At 35.4% G+C, this 16,808-nt stretch overlaps 1 protein-coding gene and 1 pseudogene across 1 annotated transcript; both read left to right on the top strand.

Moving 5' to 3' along the window:
• Positions 1-1,557: 1,557 nt before the first annotated feature.
• LOC139773131 (uncharacterized) lies at positions 1,558-6,490 on the top strand (annotated as a pseudogene).
• Positions 6,491-8,337: 1,847 nt separating this feature from the next.
• LOC139773137 (dynein heavy chain, cytoplasmic-like) lies at positions 8,338-9,563 on the top strand. Its single transcript, XM_071707391.1, has 2 exons — positions 8,338-9,154; positions 9,256-9,563. Exons 1-2 carry the CDS (start codon positions 8,762-8,764, stop codon positions 9,385-9,387), a joined length of 525 nt encoding a protein of 174 aa, XP_071563492.1. The 5' UTR covers positions 8,338-8,761; the 3' UTR covers positions 9,388-9,563.
• The last annotated feature ends 7,245 nt before the right edge of the window (positions 9,564-16,808 follow it).

Genomic DNA, 16,808 nt, shown 5'->3' with positions numbered 1-16,808 from the left:
CTACACGTGTAATCCATTATATGTGTAATATACTACACGTGTGGTAAGTGACTTGTGTAGTAGACTACACATGTAATCTACAAAATGTGTAATACACTACTACACATGTGTATTAAACGTAATGCTACCAGTAATCCATAAAATTTGAAATAGCGAGTCTTATCATATATGGAGGGGTAAAAACCACAGTGGTGTAAGTCAAATTTTTAAAAATATTTTCTCGTGTGCATAGATGCAATTTATATATTGTACAGATTGCATCTATGCACACGAGAAAATATTTTTAAAAATTTGAGTTACACCACTGTGGTTTTTACCCCTCCACCTCCATATATAGTATACTTTTACTTCAATGCAGCTGTATATATATAAATTATTTCTATAAATATTGTTTGAAATTTATTAGATTTAATGTATCACTTTTTAACCACATTTTATTATTTTTTAATTTCATATTTTATAAGTAATTTCATAATGAGCCGGCACTGGTTTCTGACATTCACCCGACTTTAAGAAATATTATATCATATATCGAATTTAAAATTTTATTACTCTTTTTAAACTGAATTTGTTTCTTAAAATGATTTTTGAAAAATTATATATTTGTGCTGGTTATGACATATGTAGACTATATATAACACTTACATCAAATTAAGAAGTAGTCTACCACGTAAGGCAGTTGGCTCACGATCCAGAGGTCCCGAGATCCCGAGTTTGAATCCCACCAAGGTAAGTGTGTTTTTCAAATACAAGAAAATATTTATAATCATAGACTGCATCTTAAGAAACAAATTTAGTTATAAAAAAGTAATAAAACTAAGAAAAAAATAATTTTTTTTTATGCCGGGTGAATATCGGAAATCAGTGTCCTCTAGTATTAAGAGGACTGCAATCTTGTAGTCCTGTAATCCTGTAATATTTTCCTGTAATCCGAGCGTATAGTACGAAAATATTACAGTATATTACAATACTTCAGTCTGTAATTTTGTGTAATACTTTTATGTAGTTCCTGTAATATAATTTTCTGTAATCCGCTGTAGTTTCTTTCCGTAAGGGTTACAACTATGTATTTTGTATGTGTGTGTATGTGCGTGCGTCATATATATCTACATGCACGGGTTTATTGTTTCGTCTCTAACCCCTGGTTTCCATGCACGCGTTGCCATGCGTTATAGCGCGCGTTTGACGCGCGCGTTTGAGCTGATAGTGTTTCCATGCGCGCGTTATATAAATGTGACAGCTCCCAATTTTATTATAAAAATACATGCGTATATATATGTAATATTTAATAATAAAAAATAATATAAACAATTGTAAAAGGAAGAGAGAAAAGAAGAATATTAAAAAGTAAATAATCTATTAACTAGCTTTTAGTAAAAAAATATCACGTATACAATTTTCTAAAAAAAAAATATTTTACGCTTTCTCAGTAAAGTTAAAATAAATATAATTTATTATTTAAAAGATATTACTAAAAATGTATAATATCGTAATATTTGTTTTCTAACAATGAGATTATTTTATATAATATGTATGAAATTAATTTCTATATAATAGATGGATGATAAAGAATTTAAAATATTTCTTCTATTATGGTTGTGGAGAAAACGACAACAAAGAATACGACATCGAAGATCAGCTCCACGTTGGTGGGTTCGACCTACTTTAACCAATAGACTTGAGCAGGGAGCTTAATTCTATACTATAAGTAATCTTGTTGCCGAACTATGCAATGATGTTGAGCTCTTTTTTAATTACCACAGAATGACACCAAACCAATTTGATACCCTACTACAGAGCCGGGATTTAGTTGCACATTTCGGGCCGATTCCCGAGGCGACGCCTCCTATACCCCCACTACCGCTCGAGGCTCGGCGGCCGAGCCGCCGATCGCTCACGTGACGCGTCATCTCAGGAGCGTCGCGCGTGCTATAAGCATGATGGAACTGTAATCTCCCCCGAATAATATTAAAAAGTTAGTTATACAGAATATATAATTATAATTAGGACAATAGTTTCCGCGCCACCCATAGGGTACTATTGCTGACGCCTTTTTTTTCAAGTGGTTTTCCCAGTAGGCCTATTCCACTAAAAAGAAAAATAATGTGAAATTTATTAATGAACGAAAGAGCTAGCTCGCATTAATAAAGTTAATGATTTATCGTTTAAGTTTAAGGAAGAACGTTTATCGGTTTTTATGATTTCCATTTTCGAAAACAAGCATTCATATAAGAATGTGGATCCAAACATGGAAAAAAATTCGAAGACCAAAATTTTTAAGATTAGGGTAACTTGAATTATTTAAAATCTTAAAAAAGTCCGCCTCTTTTTCTGGACAAGTCTTGAGGGAAAGATCATTTTGCAAATCGCAAAGTTCCTCTTGAAAGTCTAAATTTTGTTCTTTGATTCCCGCATTGAGAGGATATTCGAACAGAATCAAGTCCCTTCTAAGACTTTCGAAGTCAGTAAAATGCGTGTCGAACTGACTTATTAATGAGTCAATTAAGTGAATGTTTTTTAAAATTACAGCTTGTGCCGTATTCTTCGAAGAGAATTTGGCAAGAGAGATAGAAATGGAGAATACCTTTTTCCAAATAATTTTTAAATAAAATTAATTTTCTACGAAATGAATCAATATGACTAATTAATTGACATATTGTTTGGTTGGGCTTTTGCAGTTTTAAAAATATTTAAATGATTGGTTACATCTGTGATAAGAGCGAGTTCACAAAGAAACTTCGTATTTACGAAGAGAGATTTAAATTTCCTACGTTATCTATGCCGCGCATTCGATATGCAATTGTTTTGATTCCTTCTTGTTTTCCAACCGTTATTGTCGCTGGCGGATCACTTCGTGAAACGTGGATATAAAGTGCGTGGATATAAACTCTTATTATTCTTCGTTATTCTTATATTTCTTCGAAAAGTTATAAGGTTTGTTTTTTTGTATAGTTTTTCCTTAAGTGTGCGTGCTAATGATTGTGTAATTTTTTTGTCAAACCAGTACGATGGCCAGTGAGCAAAGGTATGAACAACATTTTGATAAGAAATGGGAGGATAGTTTTTTTGCACTTATTGGCAATCACACGGTGTGTATTTTATGCAAATATAAACCTGCTGTTGTGAAAAAATTTGTCATTGAGAGACATTATGAAAAAAAACATGCAAGTGAATATTCAAAATATGAAGGTCAAGAAAAATGTAATTTAATAGAGGGTTTAAAATTGATTTATCAGGAAAGTTCCAGTTCTAATGATAATTCTAATAATGCTAATTCTTCGGTAAAAGCTGTTACTGCATCATATGCTATTTCGCTTCTTATTGCCCAACATTCTAAGCCGTTTATGGAAGGTAATTTTATAAAGAAATGTCTCATCGAGGCAGTAAAATCATTCGGCAATTCATTGACGCTTGCTGAAGCTGCTAGCATTCCTTTAAGTAAAAAGACAGTGGCAGCAAGAATTACTCTGATATTGCTTGTTCGATAAAAGAAAAACTAAAATTTTTGTTAGCCAGTTGTGCTTATTTTTCATTATGTTTAGATGAAAGCACCGATATTGGACATGTGAGTCAATTGAGTATTTTTGCTCGAATTGTACAAAACAATTTTTCACATGTCGAGGAGCTCTTAGATTTTGTTCCATTACATGACACAACAACAGGTCTAGATATTTTTAAAGCCGTAAAAAAAACTCTTCAAAAATTGAATACCGATTTTTCGAAATGTTCAGCCATAGTAACAGATGGCGCAAAAGCGATGGTAGGTCACAAAATTGGTTTCTTCGGTCAAATAAAGCAGCGCAATTTAAAATTCCCCCTTATTCACTGTATTATTCATCAAGAAGCATTATGTGGGAAAGCTATAAAATTGTCTGCAGCCATGAAAACTGTTACAAAAATCATCAATTCAATAAAAGGCGGCCACAAGTTTCTTTCTCATCGAAAATTTCAACACTTTCTCGAAGAACATAATGCACTTTATACAGATGTACCCCTACATTGTGAAGTCCGATGGCTCAGTGCTGCAAAATGTTTAGAAAAGTTTTTTGCGATAAGAAAAGAGATCTTCCTTTTCTTGCAAGAAATGTCTAGTGGCAAAGATGATGATATTAAATCTCTCTCCGAAGATACGGAGTTTCTTTGTGAACTCGCTCTTATCACCGATGTAACCAATTATTTAAATACTTTAAATTTAAAGCTGCAAAAGCCCGACCAAACAATATGTCAATTAGTTAGTCATATTGACTCATTTCGTAGAAAATTAATTTTATTTAAAAATCATTTAGAAAAAGATGCTCTTCATTTCTATCCCTCTTGCCAGATTCTCTTCGAAGAATACGGCACAAGCTGTAATTTTAAAAAACATAATCAGTTAATTGACTCATTAATAACTCAGTTTGACACGCGTTTTACTGACTTCGAAAGTCTTAGAAAGGACTTAGTTTTGTTCGAAAATCCTCTCACTGCGGAAGTCGAAAAACAAAATGTAGAATTTCAAGAGGAACTTTGCGATTTGCAAAATGATCTTTCCCTCAAAACTCGTCCAGAAAAAGGAGCGGACTTTTTTAAGATTTTAAACAATTCAAATTACCTTAATCTTAAAAATTTTGGTCTTCGAATTTTTTCCATGTTCGGATCCACATACTTATGTGAATGCTCGTTTTCGAAAATGAAAATGATAAAAACCGATAAACGTTCTTCCTTAAGCGATAAATCATTAACTTCATTAATGCGAGCTAGTTCTTCTAACATTCCTATAGATATCCCATCTATTGTAAAATCATGTAAACGGCCTAGAAAATCGACCAATTAGTAAATGAGAGTAAAATAAAGAGGAACAGAAATGCATTCTGCGATTGGCGCAGTAATTGCAAATAAAATGCATTCTGCGCAGTGCGCAGTGATGAGAGTAAAATAAAGAGGAACAGAAATGCATTCTGCGATTGGCGCAGTAGTTGCAAATCAAATGCATTCTGCGCAGTGCGCAGTGATGAGAGTAAAATAAAGAGGAACAGAAATGCATTCTGCGATAGGTGCAGTAATTGCAAATCAAATGCATTCTGCGCAGTGCGCAGTGATTACTTTATCATTCAAAGGAAAAAAAGAAAAATACATATTATATTTTCAGTGGAGTAGGCCTACTGGGGATACCACTTAAAAAAAAAACGCGTCAGCAATAGTACCCCATGGGTGGCGCGGAAACTATTGTCCTAATTATAATTATATATTCTATATAACTAACTTTTTAATATTATTCGGGGGAGATTACAGTTCCATCATGCTTATAGCACGCGCGACGCTCCTGAGATGACGCGTCACGTGAGCGATCGGCAGCTCGGCCGCTGAGCCTCGAGCGGTAGTGGGGGTATAGGAGGCGTCGCCTCGGGAATCGGCCCGAAATGTGCAACTAAATCCCGGCTCTGCCCTACTACATAAAATAGAGCCCCGAATTTCTAAATTATATTTAACTAGAGAACCTTTACCACCTGGATTACGATTATCTTTAACCTTACGATATATTGCTGCTGGAGACAGTATGGCTAGCTTACATTATCAGTATCGAATTGGACGAGCTACTACGTCAAAAATTATTGCGGAAACTACAAAAGTGATATGGGATATTCTACATCCGGAAGTATTACCTGTATTAAAAGAAGAGGAATGGGCTAGCATAGCTCAAGACTTTGGGGATATTTGGAATTTCCCAAATTGTGTTGGAGCTATCGACGGCAAACATGTAGTTGTACAGTGTTTCAAGAATACAGGCTCTACTTTTTATAATTATAAAGGAACATTTAGTATAGTACTTCTCGCAGCCTGTGATGCGCAATATAGATTTACATATGTAAGCATTGGATCAGCCGGAAAAAAGAGCGAAGGTGGTATTTTTCAATAATCAGATTTTGGAAAAGATATAATTGAACAAAAATTACCCTTGCCTCCACCAACTGTTCTTCATGTATCAAATACTAGAGTTCCTTTCGTATTTGTCGGAGACGCAGCATTCCCATTATTGGAAAATTTAATGCGGCCTTATCCCGGTGTTAATTTAACACCAGATCAAATAATTTTTAATTATAGAGAAAGCAGAGCTCGAATGTGTATTGAAAATGCGTTTGGAGTAATGACGTCAAGATTTCGTATTTTCAGAAAACCAATAATTGCATCTCTTGAAACTGTACAAAGTATTGTACAATGTTGTGTTGTTTTGCACAATTGGCTTCGGGACAGTGAGCTTCATCTTGCACCAGGACAAAGAAGATATCTTCCACCATGTTTTGTTGACAGAGAAGATCGAAGTGGAAATTTACAAATTGGACAATGGCGTGAAGAAAATGAATTTCTCGGACTACGAAACCTTAATCCAAACGCAGCCAGGAATTCAACGCAAGTGGCCAAAGAAGTTCGGGAAATTTATAAAAATTATTTTATGGCGGAAGGCAGTGTCCACTGGCAGTGGGATAAATTACCAGAACACCAAAGCAAATAATTAAGGTATGTTTACAATAATATAAAGTGTACAATAAACTGAGTCAATAAACTGAGTAAATAATATTTTATTTTAACATTAAACATTTAACTATTTTATTTTAACATTTTAATATTAATATAACTTAATTAATATATAAACAATGTAAAATTAATAACTTTAATTAATGTCTTCATTTTCTAAAATTTCTTCAAATGCGCTTAAAACTTTTTGCCTCATATATAACCGCGATGATAAACTAAAATTTTGTACATCGCGAGCAATTGATAAATAAAAATATTCTTCAGCAGAATGTTCTCGATTTAATGAAGACCTTGAAGTCGGTTTATTTTTTATATAATCTAATATAACTTCTTCCACCGGATCACACTCATGATTAGCTAAATTTGGAATTAAAATATTTTTAATTATATATATATATATATATATATATATATTATATATATATAATTTCTTAAATAATATTTTATATAAATAACCTTTTGTTTTTTTAATAAATTTAGTAGATGTAGAAGATTTTTCTATAAAGAGTGAAGGGCGCTTAAGGGGACTTTGTCGTGGTGTGACATCTCTTTCACGAGAATTTGAAGAACAAGGTTGTGAAGATGGGTCTTCAATATTTGATTTTAATAGTTCTTCAGCTGTACATATAGAGACTTGTAATTTTATTAAACTGTTAAGTGATTGTTATTATTAATATTAAATGTACGTTTTAATTTTGGTTTTGTTTTAATTATTTTTATTGTTCAGATTATTATGTTATAAAAATATTATATTATAAAAATTTTTACTTTGACTTGGATTTCGATTATTTGGGACATCAATAAGGTTAATAAATTGCGAATTTTCTTGTGATGCAAATGATTCATTATGACTCGTTTCTTTTATCGGTGAGAAAGACTTTCTTATATTGCTTTCGGTTTCATGTGACATATTCGTTATTGTTCTAATAGAAAAAAATGAATTAAATTACAAATTATATATTATATGTATGTAGTAAAGATACTCAATTAATTATTGTTTCTCAAATGATTTCATTATTAAAGATAATTATAATATAAAAAATAATATGCTTACGGCCGCGGTTGCGACACTTGTTTTAAAAATGCCATACTCTCCCATAAGGGCCAAGTTGAGATTTGTGTAGCTGCTTGTCCACTTCTCGTTATTAATTTTTTATTCTCCCGGAAATATCTGTCCCGAAGAGATTTCCATCGGGTTTTTACAAAATCCTCTATAAAATTATAGTTTTTGTTATAAATTGTTGTATATATATATATATATATATATATATATATATTATTTTTTATATTATTTTTATAATATTATTTAAATTATTTATCTTAATTATATATTTTATTTTTTCCTACCAGTTACATGTAATTCATAGGCTATTTCAGCCCATAATTTCCTTTTATGTACATTATCTTTATAAAATTTGCTATTTAAATCCCACAAAGCACTGCGAAGACGAACTGAGTTTATAATTAATTCATTTACTGATTCGTCGTTTTCGCAAGAATTATTAATGTTTATTGACATTATGTATGATTAAATATGACAAGCTGTCATTAATGCCGAAATTCGACTGAAATTAGCCAAGTTCAACAAAACGCGACGCGATCGTCGCGCGTCTGAAAGGGCTAAAAATTTTTAATTTCAACGCGCTATGACGCGCTATCGCGCGCGTCAAGAAAAGCACGCATTTAATTGGTGGAACGCGTGCAGATGCGCGTCAAACGCGCATTATAACGCAAGGCAACGCGTGCATGGAAACCAATTTGATTGGTGAAACGCGTGGAGACGCGCATCAAACGCGCGCTAAGCGCATATGGCAACGCGTGCATGGAAACCAGGGGTAAGGCTTAAGATTTCTTGAAATTAACACCTACACATAACATTTTTTATAACTATATTGTGTGTGTGTGTGTGTGTGTCATATCTATATGCACGAGTTTTTTGTTTTGTTTTTTGTTTATTGTTTTTACAGGTGTTGAGACGATCCGGTTGCAAGGACGAAAAGATAGCTTTTATTCTCGAAGAATCTAACGTGCTGGATTCCGGTTTTCTCGAGCGCATGAACACGTTGCTCGCCAACGGAGAAGTGCCCGGACTGTTCGAGGGTGACGAATACACGACACTCCATGACGCAATGCAAAGAAAGTGCTCAGCAAGAGGGTCTAATGCTGGATTCCAACGAGGAATTGTATAAATAGCTTAGTTCACCGGCCAAGTTATGAAGAATCTGCACGTCGTTTTCACAATGAATCGATGAATCCAAGTACGGCGATATCGCCTGCGTTATTCAACAGATGCGTACTGAATTGGTTCGGCGATTGGTCGGACAATGCATTATTCCAGGTCGGCAAAGAATTCACTAATTGTGTCGACTTGGAAAGACCCACGTGGAAGTGTCCGGACTTCTTCCCGTCTGTATGCTCGTTGATCCCACCGCAACCGACGCACAGAGATGCCGTGATAAATGCGTGCGTTTACGTTCATCAGACCTTGCACAAAGCAAACACGCGACTGGCTAAGAGAGGTGCCAGAACAATGGCAATCACGCCGCGCCATTACTTAGATTTTATCAATCACTTCGTCAAATTGTATCAAGAGAAGAGAAGTGACCTGGAGGAACAACAGTTGCATCTAATTAAGTCTCAGGTGAGACATAAGCTGATGAATTCACGAGAAACATTTATCTTTTTTCTTCTTTTAATGGAACGGAACCTTTTACACATCTGTATTATCCTGTTTTCCCATAGGAGCTGCAAGCTAAGAATGAAGCTGCTAATGCGAAATTAAAACAGATGGTCAAGGACCAGCAGGAAGCCGAGAAGAAGAAGGTGCAGAGTCAAGAGATCCAACAACTGGCTATATTCAAACGGTGGCTATAAATCAGAAGAGAGATGATGTCATGGCGGATCTTGCCCTGGTGGAACCAGCTGTTATTGATGCTTAAAATGGTATGTATCTTTAAGGCTCTTGGTCCCTGAGCCGAGAACTCTGCGTTGACGGTGGCGACGCACGTACCGTCGCGGTAGAAATAAGAACTCTCCAATGGAGAATTCTGTCCTTTGTGACGTGTTGACAACCTATTTTGTGTTGCGTTAAATTTCTTTATTATTCGCTCTGTACTTGTGCTATAACGTTTAACGTATTCGTGAAACTCGTAAAATTGACCGTATGGTAAGATTTGCAAGAAATACATATGCGGAAGGAACATTCTCCACTCCTTTCGATAGTCGTCAAACGGCTTGTTTTTCCGTATGTTTAGGCTTCGTTTTATGGCTGTTTGTTTATTGTCGAGAGAAAAGGATAGTATCCGTTAAATTTTAGAAGTGTGCTGAAACGATCTATAGTGATTTTTTATTGAAATGTCTTTTTATTTCGGAATTTACCGCAACCTAAAATAGGGTAATTTCTCGCCTCGATACTCAATAGCAAGAAATTCAATATGGCCGCGGTGACTACCCAGGAGCCTTAAAATGGATGGGCTAAAACTGATTACGGAAAATATTTAATCTTGGTATCATTTGTTTATTGACGTACTGTGCGATTGTGCTTGAGAAAATACTCGCACACGTACGCACGCAGCTATCAAAGAGTTTATCATCCTAGTATAAACTTTTGAATACAATTTTTAAGTATATTAAATTTTGGAAATTTTGTTACGTAGATTAATTCTGCTTATAATTAGAGTAATAAATATTTTAGAAACACAAGAGAAACAAGAAATAAAATAATATTCTGACAATTAGTACAAAGTATGGATTTTTTAAATATAAAATTTGTATTTAGATTCCTTTAAAAAATTATTTTTGACATTATTTTTCTTGAACAAAAGAGATAAAAATAAGATATCGTGTTATAAAAAAATATCTGTAGATAGGGAAAAATTATGACTTACAATAGTTAGGATGTGTTTTATTTATACCCCTTACTTGTTCCTTTCCATATGTTCAGCCAAGATTAAATATTATATATAAATCGATGCAAGAAAGCAACATATAGATATATTTAGAATATTAAAAAAGACTAGAGAAATATGAGGAAGAAGTGAGAAACGCGAAAACGGAAGAGCAAATATGGAAGATAATAAACAAAGAAAGGAAGAAAAGAGTACCCATTGAAGATATAGAGATGGAGGAATGGGAAAAGCATTTTATGAAACTACTGGGAGAAAGTAAAGAGGACAGGAGAGAGGAGGTGGGAAGAAGGAGCAAGGAGGAAGACGGAGAGCTGGAGATCCAGGATCAAGAAATTGAAGAACAGATTAAGAAATTAAAGAGGAGAAAAGCGGCAGGAGTAGATAGGATAGCAGGAGAGGCGTGGAAGTTCAGCGATGGACGGATAAAGGAAAAGCTGAAGGAAATCCTGAAAAAGGTGTGGAGAGGAGAAGGCTTTCCGGAAGAATGGAGAGTAGGACCAATATCCACAATTTTCAAGAAAGGTGACCCGAATAACGTGGAAAACTACAGGGGAGTCTCCTTGTTATGTACTGCGTACAAGATTTATGCAGGGATATTAGCAGAGAGGGTAAGGGAAGAGGTAGAAGAGAAGAAAATTCTGCCGGAAACCCAAGCAGGGTTTAGGAAAGGCAGAGGGACGATGGACAACGTGTATGTGTTACAGCACGTGGTCAAGAGAGAATTGAGGAAGAAAGGGGGAAAGGTATATGGGTTCTTTGTAGAACTAAAGGCGGCCTTCGACAGAGTGGATAGAATAGTATATTGTGCACCAAGGGGCGAAAGTAGCGTTTTTCAGACGAGTGCGAAGTTTGCCGCCCGAGCCGAAGGCGAGGGCGGCAATCACACGAGTCTGAAAAAGCTTTTGCCCCGAGGTGCACACGATATTTTTCACAATACCTTTACGTAAAGTTCGACTTCCATGCCTAGAGAGAGGCGAGAGTGGTCAATTTCACGCCAAGGCGGCATAGCGGGCGGAAAGTAACCACTTTCCTCCCTAGGGCGGAAAGTGACCACTTTCCACCCGCTAAACAGGGAGGAAAGTGGTTACTTTCCGCCCGCTATGCCGCCTTGGCGTGAAATTGACCGCTTTCGCCCCTCTCTACAGGCATGGAAAGTCGAACTTTCCGTAGAGGTGTTGTGAAAAGATATTATGGAAAGTAATGGAGAAAAGAGGAATAAGAAAAGGTATAATAGAAAGGGTCAAGGAAATTTATGAAGGGACGAAGAATGCAGTTAGAGTGGGCGGAAAAATCTCCAACTGGACAAATCTGGTTCTGGACGGAGAAAGGAGTAAGGCAGGGGTGCCCTCTGAGTCCGCTACTGTTTTTGATATTGATCGCAGATGTGGAGGAGGAGATGAGGACAGGACAGGCGGGAGGCATGAGGGTTGGAACAGAAAGAATATGGACGCTGGCATACGCGGATGATCTGGTGTTGCTGGCAAAAAGTGTGGATGGAATGAAAGAGATGATAAGGAGACTGGAGAGATATTTAAGAAGAAAAAAACTGCAGTTGAACACCGAGAAGTCGAAGATTATGTGCTTTAAAAAAGGAGGAGGCAGAGAAAAGGAGGCGGGATGGGAATGGGAAGGAAAGAGATTGGAGGAAGTAAAGGAATACAAGTACTTGGGATACGAACTGAGGAGAAATGGAAGTGACGGTGGACAGATTAAGAGCGTGAAGAAGAAGGCAAATATAGTGATGAGGCAGGTGTGGGGGTTGGGGGAACGGAGGCTCAGGGATGACTTTAGGAGAAGGATGATATTATTTAAATATTTAGTGCTTGGGGTTATAATGTATGGGGCAGAGATTTGGGGATGGAGAGAAAGAGAAGAATTGGAAAGAATACATAAAAAGTATGTAAAGTGGACCCTTAACCTTGACTCCTGTACGCCGGACTATATAGTTTATAAGGAAACAGGGAGAGTAAAGCTTAGTACAATTGCGGGAAATAGAGCAGTAAGATTTGAGGAAAAGGCTATGAGGGTGGGGGAGAGAAAATTGGTAATAGAATGCGTGAAGGAAAAAAAGAAAGAGGGACAAAAGGGCATGGTGGGGGAGGAGAGAGAGATGTTTTATAGGCAAAATGGATTTAGTTCGGAAGGAATAAAAGTACTGAGGAATAGTGAGGCGGATATTGGTCAAATAATAGGACAGATAGAGAGAGAGAGACTGGGGCAATGGATGGATAGTAAGATAGGAAGCACGAGATACAACGGCAGATATAAGGACATAATGGCGCAGGAGGGGCCAAAATATTTGAGAGAAAAAGGGCACAAAGAGAGCCAAAAGTTGATTGCGAGATGGAGGTGCGGAAACGAAGAGGAAAGAAACAGATTCTGGGCGGCGGAGGAAAGAAGAAAATGCCAGATTTGTGAAGAAGAAGAAGGAACGATTGAACATAAATGACACATGTAGATAGAGAGAGTAGGATTAGAGTGAGGGATTTTTTAGGAGAGGAAGGAAAGTTAGAGAATGTAAAATGTATGAAAGAATTAGGAAAAATGAGAGAGAGTAGGAGAAAGGAAAAAGGTATGGATGTAGGAGTGATGGTTAAGTAACGAAGTGTAAACCAAGTCCCGGATTTTAGACTGGAAGGCCGAATCGAATAAAGTACTATATATATATATATATATATATATATATATATATATATATATATATTAGGGTGATTCAAAAAAACCTTCTTTTTTTATTTTTCGCGATACACCCCAAAATATCAAAGCTTACCTAAAAAAAGAATTTTCCTCAAAAGGGGAGCAAAATCGAACAAGTTTTAGAGGTCGCTACCAGCGATTTTCAATATTTTCGATTAAAAAATCCGTTTTTTTTTTTCAAATATTCAAAATTGCATAACTTTTCGAGTTTTAATGATAGAGGCATGAAATTTTCAGAGAATCTTCGTCAATTCATGTAGTTTATGAATATTGAGTTAAAAAATTTATTTTCGGAAACAATTTTTTTACGTTTCTTTTGTTTATAATAAAAAAATAATTGTCTATAACTAATAGGCGCCAGCGATCTGGGATTTGGTTTTGATTTTAAATTACATCTAGGTAATCCAAAAACACATTTCAATAATCAAATGCTTGAACATCGGTGAATTTGTTGCTAAAAATTTGTTTAAACAACAAATTCAAAAAACCACGTTACCCGTAATGTAGAAATAATGCATGTCATAATCTTTATTTAGGTGTCTGTATTGCATTCCAACTTTTGTTGTCAAATTTAAGTTGATAGAATAATAAATTATCCAAATGCTACATATTCAATAGGGTGATTCAAAAAAACCTTCTTTTTGTATTTTTCGCGATACACCCCAAAATATCAAAGCTTACCTAAAAAAAGAATTTTCCTCAAAAGGGGAGCAAAATCGAACAAGTTTTAGAGGTCGCTACCAGCGATTTTCAATATTTTCGATTAAAAAATCGGTTTTTTTTTTCAAATATTCAAAATTGCATAACTTTTCGAGTTTTAATGATAGAGGCATGAAAATTTCAGGGAATCTTCGTCAATTCATGTAGTTTATGAATATTGAGTTAAAAAATTTATTTTCATTCAATGAATATGTAGCATTTAGATAATTTATTATTCTATCAACTTAAATTTAACAACAAAAGTTGGAATGCAATACAGACACCTAAATAAAGATTATAACATGCATTATTTCTACATTACGGGTAACGTGGTTTTTTGAATTTGTTGTTTAAACAAATTTTTAGCAACAAATTCACCGATGTTCAAGCATTTGATTATTGAAATGTGTTTTTGGATTACCCAGATGTAATTTAAAATCAAAACCAAATCCCAGATCGCTGGCGCCTATTAGTTATAGACAATTATTTTTTTATTATAAACAAAAGAAACGTAAAAAAATTGTTTCCGAAAATAAATTTTTTAACTCAATATTCATAAACTACATAAATTGACGAAGATTCTCTGAAAATTTCATGCCTCTATCATTAAAACTCGAAAAGTTATGCAATTTTGAATATTTGAAAAAAAAAACCGATTTTTTAATCGAAAATATTGAAAATCGCTGGTAGCGACCTCTAAAACTTGTTCGATTTTGCTCCCCTTTTGAGGAAAATTCTTTTTTTAGGTAAGCTTTGATATTTTGGGGTGTATCGCGAAAAATACAAAAAGAAGGTTTTTTTGAATCACCCTAATATATATAATACTACTTGGATGGGTGACCGGTTGAGAGAGCGGATTTCTTCGGACAAACGCGCGACGGCTATACGCACATAACGGCTTAATATATTTTTTTTTGTTCCGGTAATAAAATATTTTATTTTTCACATATCAACAAATAGTTTTTGCGTCAGTAAGAAAATTTTGTTTGCTAATACGAAACATTTTTTTAGTGTAAAATGTATTTGAAACATCTCTGAAGTGTTTCCGCAATATTTCGTAGATATATTTGAGAAATACTTCATAACATTGCCGAAATCTTTCAGCATGGTCGCATTTGAAATAATTGCGGACATTGAAACATTGCCGAAATGATGTAGAAACGGTCGTGAAAAATTTCTGAAATATTAATGAAAGATGTAATATTTCAAATGGAATTTTGCAGAAATGCCTCTGAAATATTGCATGCCGAGTGGGCTGATTCCTGTCAACTTTAACGTTTAATATCTCGCGTCGCGGGGCAGAGCGACACTTTTTTCTGCCAGATTCTTTCGTTTCGTGCAAAAACGCGTCGATTAAGCCTAAGTTCAACGAAATCGGTGAGGAGGCCACTATTCTTCAGATTTACCAAGTATGTTTACTGTATGTATATAATATATACTAACTTCGTTTGTATTTTCGGGTGCTATCAATTGATTAAACCCTTCAGCCATAATTTCGTCTTCTTCTTATACACTTTTAATAAAAATAATTTAAAAATTTCACCGTTGCTTCAAGACGTTGTATACAAGACCGTGGCTTCAATTCGCTAAGTGCCCATCTACAATAGGTGTTTTAAGCCCTAAGCCTTAAGAAATTGTTCAATCACAGTTGAATTTGAGGAGAATAATTGACTGTGATTGGTCAATTTCTTAGGGCTTAGGGCTTAAAACATCTATTGTAGATGGGGACTAAAAGTTGGACTGTGTCCAACTTTGAGCGTTTATTCGCTGGATTCGCCATTTTGACAAAAATTGATGGAGAGGGGGTAAAACGCCAGCTTTTATTCGCTGCGTGAAATTGCACCTTGAGAGAGGCCATTTTCCGACACTGCCGATAAAACATCATTGGTGCGCATCCGCGCCACATAGCGCTACATCTGCAAATGTATTGGCGTTATCACGTGTTATACATATAAAGGCTCAGTCACAATGAGAAAAATAAGGAATAAGATAAAGGAATAAGGAATAAGGCATGTTGCATCTCACTTTAATGTACATGTACTAAAATGAGATGCGACATTCTATTATTCCTTATTCCTTTATCTTATTCCTTATTTTTCTCATTGTGACTGAGCCCTAATGCTGCGTTCCCACTATACGCGTCGCGCGTCGCGTCACGACGCCGCGTCATGAGTTATCCAATCAAAACGTTTCATTTTATGACGTCATTTCCGACGCGAGATCTTGCCATAAAAATGAAACGTTTTGATTGGATAACTCATGACGCGGCGTCGTGACGCGACGCGCGACGCGTATAGTGGGAACGCAGCATAACACTATACATTTGCAGATGTAGCACGGACGCGCACCAAAATGATGTTTTATCGGCAGTGTCGGAAAATCAACGTGGCTACGTAGTATCAATTTCAAAAATGGATGTACTGGCGGTAGTGTACAGGGGCTTAACGGTCCTACCATGATGTTACATCATGGGTCCTACGGCCGGGATCGGCCGGGATGGCCTCTCTCAGGCTTCTCTCTGCCCATACGCGCTCGTATCTCGTATATGTAGTATTATAATAAGAGTCTGGCCACAACTGGATGGTCGCCATTTATGCGTGGAATCACACGAGTGAGAAAGCAATATGCTCACCGTCTCACTCGGTTGACGCATGCGCACACTTAACCTACCTCTTCGTGACGTACCACTTCATGAATAGCTGTATTTTAACATTACAAATCTTTTTTTAAAATAATTATTATGAAAAAATACCAAATAATTCATACGTGGTCTGATTAAACGTATTTTTGTCGACTTCTTCTAAGATCATAACCTTTGTATAAACTTTCATTAATAAATAATAAAAAATTAATAATTCCATCCATGTTAGAACTATATGTTTTTGAGAGAGATATATATATTTTAATTTATATCACACACACACACACAGTATAGAGTATATATCACGCATCAACATATATATAATGACACATTATGTATATTTTCACATC

This window comes from Temnothorax nylanderi, unplaced genomic scaffold (assembly GCF_030848795.1).
Source record: "Temnothorax nylanderi isolate EJ_2023f unplaced genomic scaffold, tnyl_v1.0 TNYL_tig0057_pilon, whole genome shotgun sequence".
Lineage (NCBI taxonomy): Eukaryota > Metazoa > Arthropoda > Insecta > Hymenoptera > Formicidae > Temnothorax > Temnothorax nylanderi.
This window is presented reverse-complemented; position numbering and strand designations above follow the sequence as displayed.